This window comes from Mustela lutreola, chromosome 8 (assembly GCF_030435805.1).
Source record: "Mustela lutreola isolate mMusLut2 chromosome 8, mMusLut2.pri, whole genome shotgun sequence".
Taxonomy (NCBI): domain Eukaryota; kingdom Metazoa; phylum Chordata; class Mammalia; order Carnivora; family Mustelidae; genus Mustela; species Mustela lutreola.
Genome location: NC_081297.1, coordinates 20,262,391 through 20,283,501, shown reverse-complemented (window position 1 = coordinate 20,283,501; position 21,111 = coordinate 20,262,391). Strand labels below are relative to the sequence as shown.

At 39.7% G+C, this 21,111-nt stretch overlaps 1 protein-coding gene across 11 annotated transcripts in view; it reads right to left on the bottom strand.

The window, feature by feature from the left end:
- NEBL (nebulette) overlaps positions 1–21,111 on the bottom strand; it is a 358,626-nt gene that overhangs the window by 73,787 nt on the left and 263,728 nt on the right. For 8 of the 11 annotated variants that reach the window (XR_009356517.1, XM_059183984.1, XM_059183986.1 and 5 more), the window contains exons 6-7: positions 12,793–12,894; positions 11,725–11,826 (exon numbers count right to left, since the gene is read on the bottom strand). The exons of 2 other annotated variants lie outside the window; for them this stretch is intronic. Coding sequence is in view for 8 of the 9 variants with exons in the window: in XM_059183984.1 (XP_059039967.1) it covers positions 11,725–11,826; positions 12,793–12,894 (204 nt within the window). In the remaining variant the exon portion in view is untranslated. The remainder of the gene's footprint in view (positions 1–11,724; positions 11,827–12,792; positions 12,895–21,111) is intronic. One more of the 11 variants, XM_059183982.1, reaches the window with a different exon arrangement.

The following is a 21,111-nucleotide window of genomic DNA, read 5'->3' as shown; positions in this document are numbered from 1 at the left end:
CAGCTAGCGAAAATCTTGGGGGGAATACATTTGGAAAAGATTCCAACACGGCTTACAGGAAATATTTTCTGTTGCAGTTCGAATTGCTAATAATAGCTTTCTGATCTTCACATTGCCTTAAAAAACCCAAGCAAAACCTCCTTTATTCTAACTAGTTTGGAAAGGACTCTATAATATAAACAAGGAAAAAAATTCTGATTTTTGTAAAAAATACAGTATTTTATGTCTTGGAATCAGGAACAGGATCACCAATGAAAGAAACAAACTGAGATCTCATTCACAACTTTCCACAGTAGCGGGCACCACAGCCAAGGTTTTCCGGACCTGGTCCTCCCCTAAATACACAATTCCACTCCCTTTGCACTCTCCACATCCCTCTGCCAGCGCACTCTATACCCTATTTTAATCTGTGCTTCATCTCTCTAGGTTTTTAGTGTCTAAAGAATATTTACTTGACAATGAGAGAAGGCTCTCTTAACTGACTTCTACTTGAATGGCACTCCTGACTCAGCCAGATTCGCTAACACTCTCCACTTACTGAGCAAAACATTCTAACTGATGGCCTGGGTGCCCTGAACAAGCTCGGCAACTGGTAGCTATTTAACCCACTAACCCATCCAGCTAAGCAATCCTGGCTGGCAGCATCACATTTTTCCTTCAGTTATTCAAATTCTCCAACCTCGGCCACCATAAGCTTCTTAGCTAGGTCTTAGCTAAGTGGCAAAAAAAAAAAAAAAAAAAGGTTGTATCAGCCTTTCCTACTGTCTGCACACAACACGGACGGGGTGGAACTTGGAAATTAACCCGATACATTCTCAACTGCCCTGAAACCCCACATTTGTTCCTCCCAAGTGAAGGTACGTTTCCAAAGAGCAGTCATTAATCCACAATGCAACGACTCATCCCACCTCATGGTAGGAGCTCAGGGCAGGCTTGGCATAATGAGTAGACACAAAAAGGAGTCATCAGTGTGGGCTGATGATTGCTTTCCAGAAGTCCATGAGGTAGGATGCATTCCTTCCTGAGGTTGGGAGCATGACCAAGATAGACCCTCTCAAGACTGGGGTCAGTAATCTTTCCAACAGCAAGTCTGACTTGATCACACTCGCTTAAAGTGGTTTAAAGACACCCCCAGCGCTTCTGCTCCCTTTAGCTGAGAATATAAATTTGCCAAAAGTCAGCTGAGTTTGTCCCTAACCCCGTTTATGCTAGCTCGATTTATCATAATCACATCACTTAATTTAATACTGAAAACACTGACAAATTTACTGTTTAAAAGAAAGGTGAAAACTATGTTATTTCCATGAGAGACTTAATGAGAGCAATTCCCTAAAAATAAATTGCTATCAAATTAAGGGTAGTCAGGACAACCGGGAAAGTCAGGAGCGGGATGTAAATAATGTAAAAGGTTCTGCAACTCAGGGAGATCGGCGGTGTGTCTTTGAGCGAAGTGTCTTTCAAAACGCAAATCACGGACCAATGCATTGTGATTATAGTTGGCGAGAAGTTTGCGATTATAGTTTGCGAGAAAAACAACACAAAACTCCAAACCGCAGCCTCATTTACCAAGAAAAAGACTTTTCACTATAATCAAAAGATTGGTGAATAAATGTACACCTATGTGTGTTGTATTAAACTGGAATATTAAGGTACGTGTCCGGTCTTTATAATTCCTCCTTCAACTGATTTCTTCATTTATCTGACTACAGCTCTGAATAAAAGGTTTCTACTAGATAGATAGATAGAGATAAAGAGATATAGACATTCCTCTAGACACACACATATATATAAATATGCATGTATGCATGCATATGTGTGTTTACACACCTGTGCCCACTAAGTCCCCATCTGTGAGCGAGGCCCCGGGGACATGCAATAAGAAATGAACTTGATCACGTCCAGGCATGCCTGGTGCTGGTTAAGCAGACGCTGGAAGGGTGAGCTGGCTGCGGCCACAAAGGGCAATGAGACCATGGACCGTGTTGTTGCAGACGCTCTTCAAGTCAGGGGAAATGAGGTATTTACGTTACAGCTTGAAGAGTGTGTGCTTAGTGAATGGAAGGGAGGAAAGGGCTGAGTAGGAGGCGTCCTGATGGCGTGTGCCCGAGGAACAGCATGTGGAAGGGCCAGAGAGAGGCAGGCACAGCATGGTCAAGGAATTTCAGAACACATGGGTGGCAGAGGTTGGGAGATTACAGGAGGGACTGGAGAGCTGGAATGATCAGGTCCTACAGAGCCTTGCAGCTGTCGTGGACCTTGGTCTTCATCCAAAGGCCAGTATGAAGTCCTTTTATGCATGTCTGTGACTTGAGCAGATTTGCTATTGGAAGGATCTCTGACCCCAGTCTTGACAGAGGGTATCTTGCTCACATTCCCAACCTCAGGAAGGAACTCCTCCCACCTCACGGTAGGACCTCAACACACACTCAGCGTAATGAGTAGAGGAAAAAGGAGTCGTCGCATTAAGGACTGATGATTGCTTTTCAGAAACGTGCTTTCTCTTGGGAAGAACACCGGCCAGGTTTCCCAGCAGGTGAGAACGTGTCGGGTTAATTTCCAAGCTTCACCCCCTCTGTGTGCCCTCTGCCCCTCGTGTAACTGCTGGCGTGCAGAGAGGAGGAGCGGTTCCCCGTGCGACAGATATAATCTGTTTCTGCCACTTAGCTAATAGATACTTATATGCGCTCACAGTGCCTGAGCTCGGAGAACATGAATAACTGAAGGAAAACTTGATGCAAGCCAGCACGGCATTGTTGGATTTTGATTAGATTTAAATAGTTCCATATAAGCAGAAGCCTGCGCTTTTTTCACCTGATGTTTTAAAAGATAAATTTATAGTAATACTACCCTGTTATTAAAGACGAGTTTTCCCTGGAAAGACTAGATTGGGCTATTTTCTAATTTTGGACATTTTTAGTTATCTGTGCATGTCTGCTCTCCCATTTGACAATGAGCAAGGAATAGATCTTTACTCCTCTCTTCATTCCTAGTGCCTGGCATAATGCTTTGAATAGATTTGGCACTTACTATATATTCTTTAAAGAAATATAAATTAATGATGAAAGCGATAGGCAAAGACTCTTATGGCTCATAGAATGAGTCACACCCTGAGACAGGTGTTGGAACTCCAATACTACTCCTCTAATTCTCCAAGTACATGTGCACACACGCACACACACACAGGCACTGTTAAATTGATTGGAACTATATCCCATTAGGAAGAAAAAGAATGTAAAAAGAAATGAAAAACAATAGATTTTAAAATATTCTATTGGGGGCACCTGGGTGGCTCAGTGGGTTAAGCCTCTGCCTTGGGCTCAGGCCATGGTCTCAGGGTCCTGGGATCGAGCCCTGCATCGGGCTCTCTGCTCAGCAGGGAGTCTGCTTCCCCCTCTCTCTCTACCTGCCTCTCTGCCTACTTGTGATCTGTCAGATAAATAAATAAAATATTTTTTTAAAAAATTAAAAAATAAAATATTCTATTGAATCTGCATTGCACTTTCTAGTTCCAGCTAGACTTTTATCCATTTGTTCATTCATTCATTCATTCATGCATACATTCATTCAAGAAATATTCATGTAATGTATACTCTTATGTCAGTTACTGGGCTCTATTGAAGAGACTGAGAATCAGCTGATAACTGTGTTCAAATACTTAAATTTAAAAAAGGCATTTGTTCTACTGCAGAAGGTAAAGTTGGTATTGTTAGGCAGAAGTTTTTGTCGAGATTTCTGCTGATTATAATGTAAAGAAGTTAAATTTCAGCTACCACCTGTAGGATGTGCAGAAATTATTCTGATGAACATTAGAAATGCTTTCCTGAAAGCCTTCTCTGACCTCCCAAAGCAGAATATGTACCATTGATAGATCTTTGAAACATCCCATGCTTGCCCCAGTCACGCATGGCTAAGGTTATCTGCTGCTGAACAAACACATGGAGGGTAACATTGAGAGGCAATTCTTTCACTGAAAAGTAGGGCCAGGTAACTCTATGATGTCTTCAAATTTTGATATAGCCTTACGATAGATTTTGATGAGAACTTTAGTTTTTTTCTTCATTCCTTCCCCGTATTTTTATCTATAATAATCATTCTAAAGTTTTAATTTCCACTTCAAAACCTCAATATTATTCTTTCTAAAATGGGGAAATACCCATTTTGAAGGATCATCTAAATATATGATTCTACTTTCAAAAATTATTAGGATCCTATCTGTTCAGTTGGTGTTTCCTAAGGCAGTCTCTGTATTCACCTCTATAGTGGGCGCTGGTTTTATTGTTCCTGAGGAAAACAAACAAACTCACATTTAGGTGACATAATCAGAAATGATCAAGTAGGCATTACTGAATACTAGAGATCACAGAATTGACGTTTTGGGGGGCTCTCAGGTAGCTTGGCGGGCTAAGCCTCTGCCTTCGGCTCAGGTCATGATCTCAGGGTCCTGGGATCAAGCCCCGCATCAGGCTCTCTGCTCCGCGGGGAGCCTGCTTCCCCCTCTCTCTCTGCCTGCCTCTCTGCCTACTTGTGATCTCTGTCTGTCAAATAAATAAATAAAATCTTAAAAAAAATTTCAATCCATTAAAAAAAAAAGAATTGATGTTTTGGGGAAGAATGATAAAAATCCCAAATTCACATTCTTCCAAAATATGCATGGGAATTTGGTATGCCTCACATGTAGCAAGCATTGGTCAGCTTAGGTCCTGATGAGGGTGGACTGGGGCATAAATTACACTTCTTAGGAATAATTGGGTACATAAAATAAGCTATTCAGAACTAATTGCCATTCCAACGCAATATTCTCCTGAAAGTATTTAATAGAAGTCTGATATTTTTAAATTATAACAAATTATAAAAAAGTACTCTCGTGACATCACTAATTAAGCACAGAAGTAATGCAAATGATCCCAAAATTTGTGATTATATTTCATGCAAAATCATGGTTATGTCTGCCCGGAGGTTTGAAATCCATTCGCACCATTTTTTCTCATTCGCACCCTTAATTCATGATTCAAATACAGAAATGGATTACAAACTGTCTCAATATCAAACTGTCTCCCTCAGACTTACTGGTTTAACCAGTACATGACTCCTTTCTGGGGAAATTTATTTTTGAAGATTTCTACCACTATTATGCATTGAGCTCGACACCCTAAAACTTGAATTTTAAAAATCTGTCTAGTCTTTTCAGGTTATTTCTATAATATCATATTAGTTATTTAAAATATATCTGCCACTCTTATCCTTGTAATAAATGTAGTAAGAAGCAAAGTGCTGTAAAATTTATCTCTACGCTTGAGTACTCTGTGTGATCTAATTCAAAGATGCCTAAGGAACAAAAATGCAAGTGTTTCCCATTAATTAACCACAGAGTAAAATAACTGCATTACATAAAAAACACACTTGGCAGACTCTGACCCAACTGTTTCTTACCTCTTGCTGTAAGGTTTGCGTATTAAATGAGGTGAGAGAAGAGCCAACTGGTTTCAACAGGTCCCTCGCTCACCTCTGACTGGTTCATTCACTCGCTATACATACAGACCCAACATCCTATTTTCAACCCACACTTCACACATCTGAGTGTCTCTTTACCCACACTCATATCTCCAGAAGCAATGCATTCCCTTGACCAACTGGTTTCCCAAGACCATTTGAGAAAGGGAGAAATAGGTGTTGGGTTGGGTGGTTTTGCTATGGTTTTAAGATAAATGTTATCCCTTATGCTTAAGTCGATCCCTTTGGAAATAATTAAGTTTACTTACACTCGTGATTGATTTCATTTACATTATAAATATCATCAAATCTAATGATCTTGATGTTTACCAACTTTTTTTTTTAATTATAAGAAAGGTAGGGGCACCGGGGTTGCTCAGTCATTAAGCGTCTACCTTCGGCTCAGGTCATGATCCCAGGGTCCTGGGATTGAGCACCGCATCAGGCTCCCTGCTCTGTGGAAAGCCTGCTTTTCCCTCTCCCATTCCCCCTGTTTGTGTTCTCTCTATAGCTATGTCTTTCCCTGTCAAATAAATAAATTAAATCTGCAAAAAAAAAAAAGTATATATATATATATATATATATATATATATATATATATATAGTATAGAGGATCCTAATCCTAAAAGTTTTTAAGGCATTTTAACATATTTAGCAAGGCTTTCAGAGGCCCACACTTGGAGAAAACAATGGAAGAGTTAAACTACAATAATATCTCTTAAATTCATTCCTCTTAACTATTTCTGGACAACGCAGTGTTCCAATGATCTGAAGCCTGACTTCTAAACTCTGTAGTTCAAAGCTTCGCCACAAGGGGCACTGGGCTTTGCAGCACCACCTATGGATCAGATTCAGAGAGACAGAAAAAGGCAGAAAAAAGCAGACCCCAAAGGACATCTTTTCATCACAGCCAGAGAAACAATTGTTAGGAAGAAAATGGAAACTTTGATGATATACCTTAATTATCGGAAAAAATGGAAAGTAAACAAATAACACAATGCCACATCCCTAAACCTCCAATTTTGGATGAAATTGAACTAAAAGCTGTCAAAGAAGACAGTATAACTAGATTTTTATGTAGAAGTTGCCATAAAATTAATAGTATTTCCAAGTCTGAATTTTACACAAAATCATATCACTGTCCTTATTTCTGCAACAAAATAACACCTTACTGATTTTGCACCGTGAATGAGCTAGAGATATGTGTTTAATTAATTGGTCTATGTATATTTACAGAGGTCCAGTCTGTGCCATTCTATAATGATGAATTAAACACATGTCAACCGTGTCCCCAGGAAGCCTGCTGTGTGGTAATAAAGGAGATATTTAAAACATACACATATAGGTCACCTGGGCGGCTCAGTCGGTTAAGTGTCTGCCTTTGGGGTCGTGATCCTGGGGTCCTGGGATTCAGCCCATCAAGCCCACATCAGGCTCCCATCTGCTTCTCCCTCTCGCACTGCCCCTCTCCCACATTCGTGCTCTCTCTCCCTCAAATGGATAAATAAAATCTTTTTAAAGAACATAAACACATATATAAATATGACTAATATAAATTGTATTAAGAATAATAAAGAAAAAGCACTGAGAATAAAGGAATACAATTTCAATTGGCAACTCAAGTACACGACCTTGAAGCCAATACTTGGGTGTAAAGAGGTTGGTTGGGAGAGCGCTTGCCAGGAAGGGAAATGGGAGATTCTCCAAACCAATTAACATTCCCATTCAATTTGAGGACAATATTTATAATTAAATTTTAATGGCAATCTAAAATGTACTTTTTATGTTTCAAACCCATTCTTATCAATACATCACATGCAATTTTAGAACAAACACTAGTTATTATAAATACAAAAGTTTCCTTGATGTTATAAAACTAAAAGAATTCCATTCAGCACAGAGACAAATTTCTAGTAATAAATTAAAACGATATATGAATATATTAACAAATTAACTGCTCTTGGAAGAATTAAGATGATGGCTTCAACAGTTACTCCACTAACATTTAAGATACTTGTAAATACACCAATCTCATTATCTTGGCAGATGAGATTTCATTTTAATTTTTTTACTGATTTTTCTCTTAATTACTTGACCGTAATGTTATGTGCCTTCTAAGTTTAAACAAGGAAACTAGAGGGGGGCAACTGGGGGGACAAATCTATTGTACAAATTAGCAGGAAAGGTTTTGTGTTTCTGTTACCTTTTCTGGGTTCAATCCCACAGAGCATAATTTCCTGGTAAATTGGGAGAATTCTGCCCCTTGGTTTCTTGTTCTCAGCTCTTCGTCAGGCAGGTCTTATCCCCACAAACCTCAAGTGCCTCCTCACTTCTCCCTCCCTCGTACAGTGCTCCTGGTACCATCTGCTCTTCCCTTCCTGCCCCTGCCCCCAGGTCCCCTGCTCATTGCCATTGCTAAGTCACTTCCCTCCTGGGTGTTTCTTTGCCTTTGAGTGCTCCTGTATTCCCAATCCGACATTAGGTTAGGAGCAAGAGAATATGTATGTGGTCTTCAGAGATGCCAATGAAAATAATAAACCATAATTTCCACCCTTGTCTCTAGTTCATATACCTGAAAATACAAATGGAGCATATCAAGTTCATTCCAGAAGTCCTATATGTTCACCTGCCCACTTTTCCTTTCTTCTGATGAGTTTTTACACTCAAAATGCAAAAATGTCGTGGAAAAAATAAAGATGATAGATACAGTGTAACTTGCAAATTACAACCTGCTTAGGTATTTGATCATTCAGTTGCTAAAGGATTTGGATTTTCTTCTTTTTTTTTTTTTTAAGACCTCCCTAAAAACCGAGATTGGAGCGAAGGGTAGGATTTCTGGTAACTGAATTTGAAATATCAAAAGAAAAGCTCAAATACCAAAATTTTCTGCTAAAAACTCTCAAATAAGATCATAAAGGAATGACTTGCAGACTGGTATCTAAAGGCCAGTGTGACTATTCCTGCTTCAATCTGGGCGTAAATTCCTGCAAAAAGGCAGGAGTGGAAAGCTATTCTGAATATCGGCAGTTAAAGTAGTCTTGTGAAGTGACAGCACGTTTCTATGAGCCGGACAGCATCTTAACCCTGACGACAAGCCTAAGAAGGAGGTATTGCAGTCGTTCCCATTTTACAGATGAGGCTGCTGCATATGGAAAGATTGTCCAAGTTCCCTCAGCCAGCAAGAGGCAGAACTAGGAGTTTAGCTCAGGCAGTCCTGCTCTGGAGCCCATTTTCCCAACCCCTCAACCAAACCGTAGAGTTTTTCTAGAATATGCTGCTTCACTTATACAGTCGAGGGGAGGTCTTTGTCCCCAGAAGAGACTGGAGAAGAGTTGCCAAATGTACGCTGCTCTGCCCTGCTTCTTCCAACAAGTGTTTTTTGGCATGAGTGGAGACCCCAGGAGCCCCTGCCCACCTCGGGTCCCAGACAAGCACATGTCCCCAGGCTCTCAGCACATCCACAGGCTCTTGAATCATATAGTTGTTTTGTAAGTAAAAGGGCCTTATACATCATAAAACAATGGGTATGAGGCACACTGGCATTCAGGAGTCTCTCATTCACCCTCCTTGTTCATCTTCACCCCACAACCAGCGAGTTGTCCCAGCTTCTTAGCACCCCAGCTGTGGACCAAGATGGCGGCCTCCCAGCTGGCCTCCGGGACGCTGCCTCTCATGAGGCTTTGTCTCCTGCACAGTGCTGCCACGCTAACCTCCCTTAAGTAATATCTTCTTTACAATGCTTCTCTGCTCAACATTTTCTGTGACAATCCATTTCCTACCTGAAAGTGGAGGGTACTTGAAAGATTATAGTTAAAATGGTGAGAAGTTGCAGTGGTGACTCCATTTCTGAATTTAACTCTACAATACTCCCAATTACTACAACTGAAATCCCTTTTTCTTCTTTACCTTTTTTTGTAGAGAACACATTATTCCTATTCTGCTCCATAAATATGGCCCACAGTCCAGATGAATACAACACTGACCCATTCACTGTCATCACAGCATCTCAATTCCTCCCGGATTTCCTTGTATATTTACGACTCCCCTGTCCCTGCTGAGAAGCCTCTGCTGTCTCTCAGACAGCTCTTCTCTGTCCTGCACATTCCCAACCTTTATTTGGGGCCTTCCCCTCAGCAGACTTTCCAGTCCATCTTAGCTCAAATCTATCTGTTACACCAAACCCTTCCATCTACACAACCCTCACTGATGTCCTTTTCTCCACACTCACCGGATGTGACAGGTGTACATGCTTTACTGACATTTCTCTTTCTGCGAATAAATCTGAACATCCTTTAAAATGTTTATTGACTATTTTGTAATTATGTTGCCCTTTATAACTGCTCATTCATCTCCTCTACTTATGTTTCTACAGGGCTTTTTAGTCTTTTTCTTTTCACTATTAAAGAACTTTTGTATATTCTAGATATGAAAATGTTCTTATCATTTGCATTACAAGTGCTTTTCCAAATATTTGAAGACAGCAGCTCTTCTTTCTACATTTTATACTTGATCTTAGCCAAAAGGCCGAGAAGCGATCTTCTTTCTACATTTTAGAAAGCTTTTCTCAGACCCTTCCTTCTCCATAGATAATCTAATATACTTAATTTATTCAAATATTTAATTTATTTCAAAAAAATTTTTTTAAATTTTGTTTAAAAGTCTCTTTGGATTCTAGCTGGAATTGCACAGTTTTTTTTGTTTTGTTTTTAGAAAAAACTTTTTAATTTTTTTTTTTTAAGTGAACTCTACCCCCAACGTGGGTCTCAAACTCATGACCCCTAGATCAAGAATTGCATGGTCTACTGACTGAGCCAGCAGGGGGCCCTTGCATGAAATTTTAAAATTAATTTTGGAAGAATTAACATTTCTATGATACTCCCGAGCTACAGCACAGTTGGTTTTCTCATTGGTTCAGGTATCATTTCACGTTCTTCAGTCCGATTTTATAGTTTTCCTCATTTACACCTCTCCATTTTGAAATGTCATCCAACTTTTGCAACTTGAGGAATGTGTATTTTCAAAGTTGAAAACACCATAACTGTATAAAGGTTGCTTTTGATTCTATTATTATTAACTTGGCAAATATTATCATTTTCCATTGAAAGAGTTTAAATTCTATGGTCAGGTATGTGTAACTATCCTTTTATGGCTTCTAGATCTCCAGTCTTTTTAAGACCAAATCTGTCACCCCTATGTGGTATATATATATTCTCCTGGGTTTTCTTTTAAGATTTTAAAATTATTTTATTGTTTCTATTCCCATCTCTAATCCATCTGGAATTCATTTTGTATATAGGTTAAGATTCAGGTCCAATTTTATTTTTACCCTGATGGATGGACAGTTATGTCAGCACCATTTATGAACTAATATAACTTTTTTCCCACTGACTTGAACCAACACTTTCATCATATATTAAATTCTTATACATATTGAACTCTATTTCAGGATTCCCTATTCTATCCTACTGATCATTTTATCTCTTACTGTACTAATCCCATATTGATTTAATTTCAGTGGCTTTATATTATGTTATGGTAACCCATAACTTAAGTTTTCCTTCACTGGTCTTCATTTTCATACTTCTAAAGGCTCTTCTCAGGCATTTCCTTTCCATTCAAACTCTAAGATCATTTATCCATATACTTTAAAAAATCTATTGGCTTGTAATTGAAATTGCATGACATTTGTATATTAATTTGGGGAGAATCACCATTTTTATCTACCGAGACATTCAGCCAAAAACATGACATTTCTATACTTTTTCAGATCTTGTTTGATGTTCTTCCATAAGACTTCAAAGTTTTCTTCATTTGCGTCACCTCTTTCTTATTTTGTGACTAAACTAGAGCATATGAAAGTCGATATTTTACTACCTAGTTAAAAACTGTATGTATAGGTGTATAGATAAACAGCAATCTAATTATCTATCTAATCTAATCTAATTGATATCATGATTGCTGAATTCCAGAAATCCTAGGAAATGTGACAACACGGCTAACCTCAATGAAAAAGATTAGACTTTGAGCCAGGAGAAAACTTTGTTTTACGCTTAAAACCGGACTCCTTTTATCTCTTACTAAAACTTGTAATTATTGTAATCCTATCTGAAATGGTTTCAGAAACATAATCCTTGCATATTCTTGCAATTAAAGATAAAAATGAAATAGTTTCCTGTGCCACTAGAAACAAAATCTCTGAATAAAATCATTGTGGAATCACCACTAGAGTCTTACTTGACTAGAAAGTTTAGAAGCTTCCACAGCATGTTCAAAATCTGGTCTTCCAAGCACAGCAGGCTCTTTATTCATTACTCCTTGCCCTTTCTTGTACTCTGCCTAAAATGAATAAATAAGAGAATGTTAAATGTTTCTACTTCCCAATGAATAATTATATTAATATTAGCCGAAAAAATTATAATAGACCCTCAGTCCATAAAAAAAGCATTTTTTACAACTCACCAAATGCTAAAATGCAGACTGGTAGAGCAGAAATTGACTTTGAGTAGTTATGTAAATAAATTCAACCTTTTTTGTAGTAAAATAATTACTAAATTTGAGTCTATGTACCCTGTCCTCATCATTGTGCTGATGCATAAACACTGAAAAAAATTAGGAGAAATTTTTGGATAATTGAGACCCGGCCTTCTGCAGACAGATAGCCTGTATGGTTCCTTTCACCTTAGGAACTGATCTAACCCCGTTTGGTTAGCATCAAGTTAAATCTTGTAAATAGTTATTAATTTTGAAGCACGTATAGTCTCTGTTATTCAAACATTTGGTTTGTGTGAAGTCATCATTTTTAACCAGGGTGTAACATATATTTAATTAAAATGGTATTAACCAATAAGGATATATTGGAGAAGATATAACAAGAAAACAGTCAACATGTATAGAAAATGTACAAGGGTAAATGGTGACAAAAAAGAATCTGCACAATTAACAGTAACACAATGGGAACACGGCCAAATGAAGTTCGTTGGGACAGGGTAAGGTGAGAGACCAGACGACTAACAAAACTGACTTTCAGACTGAGGCATCTGAATGTTACCTTATACCCAAAGAGCACTTACTTCTCTAAAAGTATGACAGCATTAGCCAAAGTCAAGGCAAATTTGAGCAGTTTCTGCATATACCTGAATAACTTACACAGTCAAAGGGGTAGTTCAGATAAAAAACTTGAGGTATCGTGAATTCAGATTGATTAATTTCATTAATTAAATTAACCAGTCAACCACCAAAGCCACGTGTCGTCTCTGAAAAAATAAGAAATCATTTCTGCTCAAGATAAGAAAGAGAGATTACATTGCTTATGAGCTTGGAGAGCTGTGTTGCCATCTTGATGTCTGGTCTGTTGAGATCCGCACTGTACGTGTGGGCGTCCTGCACATCTTTTCTATAAGAAATCTGATCAAAGAGACAATTTTGATTGAAAGAAAAAGAAAGAAGAAATTAATCATGTTTCAGGGCTACCAATCTCAATGTTCATCACATCAATTATTCTTGCCATCATCATCTTAGAGAACCCAGCGACCATAAATTGTTTTTTAAATTTTTTGTATGCACAACATTTATTTGAATAGATACATTATTTTTTTTCTACCATGCCTAAGTCTCACTAGCATTATTACGTGTGAACTGGAGTCATACAATCTAAAATTTGTGAGCCCAAGACTTCAGCACAAAACCAGTCTTAGAGAATCTTATGGAATTCTTCGTGAATTATCACCTGAAAAGCGTGTCATTGCATGTAAATGTGTATGTACATGTTCACATACAGAAAATCCCCAGCGAGGGCTGTAACTTGCCCATCACACAGTCTCGACCCCCACTGGATGTAGGATAAGCCCAGCACATGAGTGTAGAAAATCACTTCCTGGGGTGAGGGCACGTAAAGCTCCTCTCTCCAGCTCTCTTTTTCTTTTTCTGACTGGACTCTTAAAATGCCCATGTCTGGCAAGTCTAGTCATGAGTACTGATGTTTTTATTACCTAGCAAATACCATCGCAATGACTTGAGCCTCCGAAAATAAAAGCAATGACATTAAGGAACATTCATTCTCTGAATGCACGAGATACAATCAAACCAAAGTGTGGAAAATAGACATTTCAACAGAAAAAATACATGTACATTTTACCAAGCATACTTAAAATGATGGTGGTTATTTAGATTAACACGACTGACAAACAGGAGGAGAAACCAGATGAGAACTGGTGTAACGTCCCACAGTCAACACCTCACCAGTCTGTCCGTTTCTCTGCCTCCTGAGCTCAGTCATGAGCTGAAGGAGTATTCATCTATTTTCCACCAGAAAATAGATAATTATCACCAGGGGCTGGTCGATTTGTCCATTACATTAGTTCTATTAAAGTTCTAAGGCGGGTGCCTGGGTGGCTTAGTGGATTAAAGCCTCTGCCTTCAGCTCAGGTTATGGTCCCAGGGTCCTGGGATCCGGCTCACTGCTCGGCAGGGAGCCTGCTTCTCTGTCTCTCTCTGCGTACTTGTGATCTCTGTCTGTCAAATAAATACATAAAATCTTAAAAAAAAAAAAAAAAAAAGAGTTCTAAGGCAAAGAGAGATTTTTAGGACCCCCCTTCATTTTTTCAAGGCATACAAAGGTAGAACATAGAAATGTAAAACTGGACAAGCATACAAAATGCACTATTAATTATATTTGCATGAAACAAGTATTTCTAATATTGCCTGCAAACTTTCTACAATAACATCATCTAAGGTGCTTATTCAGAAATTAGATTCCAGAGGTCCATCCCCAACCTTACATAGCAGAATTTCAGCTATGTAAGGGGCGGAAGAATCTGCATTTTAATGAATTCTCCTGTTGATCAATATGAGCCGGTGTGTGTTCTAGATAATATCAACGTATCTGGTTATTTTCCTTTCAGTCTTGCAGAGTTAAAGAAAAAAAAATGTACTTTCTTACTCCTTTCAAAAATATCAGGTATAAGAAATGAAAAGCTCCCTACGCATTCTATTATTTTATTTCAGTGAAATATTTATATATATTTCTATTTAGTCCTGTAAGGCCTTGCATTTGTCTCACCACCATGACTGTTTTTTAAACAGTGTTTATAATCATGCATCTGTCTAAAAAGTGAACACAACTTCAACAGAATTAACATAATTTCAGCAAGAACATCTGTTTTCCTCAGCATTTCTGTTCTCATAGGCTTCACCTTAACAAATAATTCAGGTAAGTTTTGTGCACCCAGGTAGCAAAGGAAACAGGAAATTGGGCTGAAAACTGAGTTATATTGTTGGGTGAATTTTTTAAATCTTTAAGGATGTAAAATTAAGCCAATTTCATTGGCTTCAAATAACCACAGGCTCGTGCACCAACGAGGGCCAGCCGACCCCCCCACCCCCCTACCCCCCTACACCCCTGCCTGCACCCAGTTAAACACAAGCTGTGTAAACAAAAAAAAAAACGGACTCTCAGGTGAAAACAAACCAAAATTACTACCCACCTACAAGACTAACTGTTCCTAAGTTACTGCATTCATACGGAAACCACAGGGGGGTAATGTCTTTTTGTTTAGAAAAGAATGAGGATAAAAATGGAAACCCTTACTTTTTGAAAAGAGCTGCAACCTTCCAGAAATCTCAGCTTCCGCCTGGGTTATGTAATTATATGCTGCTCAGCCTAATGACTGCATGAAGAGAGGTGAGGGGCACAAAGGCGGCAGGAGCAGGACTCTGAATAGGGCCCCATCATCCATGTAAATTGCAAATTAGAGGCCGGCATATGTGACTCAAAACAAATATTAAGATTGACAAGAGCTGCAAATTCAAACAAGCGGACACCACAGAGCCACACAGGAGAACGGCCCGGGAGCCCCGTCACAAGCCAGATCTTCCAGAAGACCACCGTGCACGGGGACATCCCGCAGGAACGAGGCTGTCCATGGAGAGGCACAGGGCCGTGGGCTCCTGGTCTTCCCTATCTGCATGGAGGTCTGAACTGGGCGGTGCGGCAACATGGCTGCCTGGCGGACCGCTCATCTTCCTCCTCCTAACCTGGGTCTGAGGGGAGCTCGCCTGACATTTCTCTCACGTCTGCAATATGTCTTTGCTTCGTTCTGCAGTCTGTCAGAACCCAGGAAGAATAAAAATGGCACATGGCAGAAGAGAGATGTGGCAGGGGAAGGTCAAAGAATACATATATTTTTTTCCTATTTCCTGAATAAATTCAACCCCTAAGTGCTAACTGTATTGGCACAAGGGACCGGCGTCCATCCTTTGGGCTGTCTTCTCTTGACAAGATGGTGTCCTGTACAATACTGCTGAATAAGAAGAGAAAAACAGACTCATCATTGACTCTCAAGCTTGCACCCATCTGGGGCTGATGAAAAACATCAGCCCCAGATGGGTGCAAGCTTGAGAGTCAATGATGGATTTTGTCTTACTTTACTTAACGTCTCGTTCCCTACTGCATCCTTGGAGGACAGAAGGAAAAAGCAGGAGAAGGGAGATGGAAGAAGGGAGGACATAAAAGAGAAAAGAGAGGAAGAGGGGGAAGAGAAGAAATCATGACACCAGTAATAATCGCCACTTTGGACCATTTACTAAGGGCCGACTAGCATATTAAGGATTTGACATTCACTGCCTCACTCACGCATTTCTTGAATGGATGACTAGAAGAATTTACCTTCCTTACACCAAGTTCTGTCTACTACTCTTCTATTTCAAAATGTTTCTTAATTCTTAACTATTTATTCTCATTAATGAACATTAGAGTAACTCCAGTCAGTTCCACAACAGAAACACATGGAAATTTAGTGAGCATTACAACTCAACCTACAAAACAACTCCGGGAAAAATCTCTCAATACTATTTCAGTGTGTTCCCAAGAGAAGTAGGTGTATTTCCCCACTTCTTTAAACCTTGTGTTATACCTTCCATGAAGTTTCCTCATTCCCTTCTAGAGGTCCCACACAAGGCCATAAAGTAATTATCATAAGGTGACCATTTCCTTATACCTTGATCTCATATCCAAGATAAACTACTTTTTCTTTTTAATAACATAACAAAATACAATCTTATCTGTAAAGACTGATTTTAGTTTCTTTCTCAGGAACACCTGAAATGATTACCCTACATGCTTGATCTCTTCCTCCTCCCCCCCCCCACATTAAATTTCTTTCCTGTCCCTTTTCCATTTATCTGGGTCATTTCCCTAAGGTATGCCTTTGTAATGGACAGGTGTAATTTTTGTATCCTGGGGTTTTTTATTTGGAAACTGCTCTCCCTCACTCCAGGTGATTTGGTGGGCTATATCCTAGGCACCCTACCTTCTTGGTGGCAGGCGTGGTCACATGACAAGCTCAGCAATCAGACATCTCATTCTTTCAGAAACCATGATCAGTAAGGGAGGCAGACACAGCACCCAGGGAGGACCAGAGTCACTGATGGATCTCCGGCTGGGCGGGGCGGGGGGGCGGGGAAGAGCTGCTGTCCTTCCCTCTGTTCCCTCTGGAATCAGTGGCTCTAGGGATAATTTAATTTTGGAAACACCAGCCGTCATCCTGAGACCACCTAGACAGTCTGTCTGAAAGCAAAGCCACGCAGTGGGGAGACAGAAAGAGCCCCATGGACACTGTGAGCCTCTGGATCCTGTTACCTCGAAAGGTAACTTGAACTTCCAGTTATGTAAACCAATAAATTCTCATGTTTTCCTTAGCTAACTTGAAATGGAGTTCTGTTGCTAAACCTAGAAACTCCCGATTAACACAGTCTCCATCTCCGGTTTTTCTGCCGTGTCAAATCTGTTCTCCATTGCTTCCAATAAAGATATTAATTCTATCAAATCTGTTTTTGAATTTCTTCCTTGTCTCACCACGTTCCCTCAGTTTGTACTGTCATCATTTTATCGTCTCTTAATCTCAGTTTATTTCCTGTAATCTATAGATTTTTTTTTATTATGTTCAGTTAGCCCACATAGAGCATATCATTAGTTTTTGACCTACTGTTCCATGATTCATTAGTTGCGTTTAACATCTTTTGCGGGTTTTTTTTTACACCTGTGCGGAAGGTCCAACATGCCGTTGTCCTGAGCACTTCACACATACGAAGGCATTAAATCATCACCCCACCTTTGTTTGCTGCAGTGTCTGTGTCCAACCGGGCTTCCTCAACATTCCCTCCCAGGACGGGAACCAGTTATCCCTGTATTGTTCTGAGTTGGGCTTGGCCAATGAGAGACTCAGACTTAGGTCCTTAGTTAAGGACCAAGGTTGAGAGGTGAGGGGACAGCCAGGATGGCAGCCACGGACATACAACCTTGGGGGAATTAGGGCTGGTGAGCAGACGTAAAAACATCAACCCCAGCTGGCTCAGAATCATCATTCCCTTTGCTGCTCTGACGAGGGCTGATGGGATTCTTGATGAGAAGAGACTAGAAAGGATATACACGTTAAGTTTGCGGAACAGAAGGGAGGAGCATGGCCTGTGTTTCTTTATTATCTTGAAGCACTTGTGCAGTCATTCCCAAGAAACACTTGTATCCTAAACTCTCACATTAGAGAGGCCCCAGGTATCTCACAAAGGCACGTGGACTGGAAATTCTATCTCGGGCTTATTTCTGTCTGGGCATCCTGTATGTAAAAAATGAGTAAAGTATTAAATTGTAACTATTGGGATGCCTGGGTGGCTCAGACGGTTAAGCATCTGCCTTCTGCTCAGGTCACCATCCCAGGGTCCTGGCATCAAGTCCCTGCTCAGCGGGAAGCCTGCTTCTCCCTCTGTTTACCTCTCTCTCCCCCTCACGAATAAAATAAAAGTCTTTAATAAATAAGTAAATAGTAAGTATTATGTTTAGGAGAGAATATATGCATTTTATATACAGGCAAACGTAGGATCTGATATTCATCAGAAGGCAGAAAAGTTTTCAATCTCCTAAAAGATGAAGTAAAATACAGAACTGCATCTTTCTTGTTATTATTGTTGTCATTGTTTATAAAAAGCATTTTAGAGTTCATAGTTTTTTTATTCATGAGTTAATTTTACCACCACCAAAATCTTTTAAAGAAGGCAGAATAAGCATTACTAACTCTTCTGTCTCAGAGACGAGCAAAGCACTAATGTATCCATTTTAATACTCACTCCCAAAGTGCTGTTATCGTAAGCAGCATCGAGGGAACCACACAGAACCATGACTGCCTCTCCGGTACCGCTTTACTGATTCATCACTTTCACTTTCTGATGGAAAAGAAATTTTATCTCCTGATAAGTTTTTATTACCACTAAGAAAATATATATATCATTCTTGAACATTCAATCTCTGGTTTCCCCTGCTGAATACTTCCTTCTAATGCACACTGAATTGATTACCAATATGGTCTTTTGGAAGAGTTTACCACTCCAATTTCATCACAAGTCTACTCAGACCACATCACTTATGAAACTTAAGATGGCAGTTCAAAATGTGTTTGACTTCCTTCAGAACTATTGGGTTTCGTGTCTCTGATAAGATTGATGAGAACTAATAATGTTTTACCGGGGTTTTCATTTTGAACCCATCTTTAGGGGAAAATAACAGGATAGATTATCTCCAGTTTCTCTAATGACATCAGAAGAGTTTGGCAGGAGTACATCCCTTAAGATACAAAAGGATTTAGATTGGCTGTTTTTAATCATTTCCTGATTATAATATCAACAAAAATAGGTAGTTATATGGGTTTGGGATCATTTTGAACATGCTCTTCTGACCTAAGTGCTTCTTAATATAAATTTCATATGGAGTTGGCCTTTTATTCAATCTAAGGTCTGTTAATTATTTCAAATTGACTATGAAATCATCCTAACCTCTCCAATCACCCTTTAAGATTGGAAGGGGACCAAAGAGGACTCCTATTTCACAGAGCTGCCCTTCTGCAAAGCCCTTCCTATATACCATCTCATTTAATACTCAAGAGAGGCCAGTGAGGGAGATATCACGGCCCCACTTGACAGATGGGAACACTGAGATTTGGAGATATTAGGGAACTTGTCCAAGATCATCCAGGCAACCTGTGGTCTGACTCCAAATTCCTTTTCTACTATATGCTACAGTGGAGGGCAAATGGGTAAATGATCTCCAACCCCATTCTGTGCTCACTGAATTGTTGGGGACAGGGAACAGAAGAGACTTGTGCCCCTAGGACGGTCTTCCTCTTGAAGCTCTCAGTTACACAGAGGGGAGAAGTCAGCTGGCCCTCCTTGAAGTCCTTCCTCATCCTCTCCTGCCTATTCAGGTCTCTAAAGGCTGAGGGAGAGAACGGTTGATAAATGTTCTTATAAAAGTTTGAGCTGAAAGAAGGCAGAACGTAAAAGTTTTAAACTGCTGTTGGCCCAGTTTCTTGGTTCTCTAGCAGATATCAGAGAGCTGACTTGTCCTTGGTGGAAACATAAAATAAAAAGGTAAGCAAAGATGCATTGTTTCTAAGCAAATCGGATGTATGTGTGACAACACATTTTCTTTTAAATTAAATCAGGTCATTTATAGGCAGCATGTAAAGGCACATCCCACGTTACCAAAGGGTAATTCTATTAGTAGATTCTCTGCAAATGGGTTTCACTGGAGTGGAGTTTTGTGGGAGACAGAGTTTCATCTTTTGTGGAGATGTACTAGCCTCACCTACAAACCAGGAAAGGTGCTTACTTTCCTGAGGCTTTTGAGACCTCTGTTTAAATTTCATATTGTAGGGACAACAAATGTATTATTCTAAGTGCCTTGACTCTAGAGGAATATCAACTACTTCACAGGTAGAATACAATTATCATTCGCACTTTAAATCTGAGTAAATAGTCTTAAACACTTTCTAAATCCTATTATATGTACAAACTTTGCATGTGAAGGTCGAGCCGAGTAGGCAGAGGAGTGTAAGTAAATACATCCTTCTCCCAAAAGTACACAGTATTGAATGGAAGAGAAAAGGCCTTTATACTCTATTCCCTCAGTCCCACAATCAAAGACCTTTTAAAAGAAAAGGCAGAGTTAAAATAATAACCCCAGTTCTATGATAAGGAACTTCCGTATTTGAATGTCATTGAATTATAGAGTTGGAAGCGGCCTCCCCAGGGTCCGTGTGAGGCGTGCCAGCCGCTCCCGGACCACCACGACGCCTTCATCCCCACAGCGCCTTGCATCTGGTGATCTAAATCCTGATGATAAACTATTTTGTCCCACATTTAAAAATTTTCATTCACAATCTTGACCAATAACCAGTGCCTTTTAAGAGGCAGGCAGTGGGCCTAACAGAAAGCGTGGCCTTGGGAGTTCGACTCTTTCGTCTCATTTTCTTCGCCTACAGAAGGGGACTCAGTACAGGGATTTGGTGAGAGCTGGAAACAACAGGAGTCTTGGCAGAGCTCCTGCTGCTCAGCAGTGCTAGCTAAGTGGTAGTTATTCTGATTACAACTGACACTCTATAAGCGAACCGTTCTTACGAAGCATCCCCTTCCAATGGCCTTGCTGGTAATTACAGACGTGCAGCTTTCTCGTCTCTCATCTGGGTTAAACCATCTTGGGAAATTGTCTTGGTTCTAGCATATGTTTACACATTGGAGTTAAAATGTAAAAACCTCATTCTGTTTTCTACTTAAGCATTGATCTATTGAAATTAATAC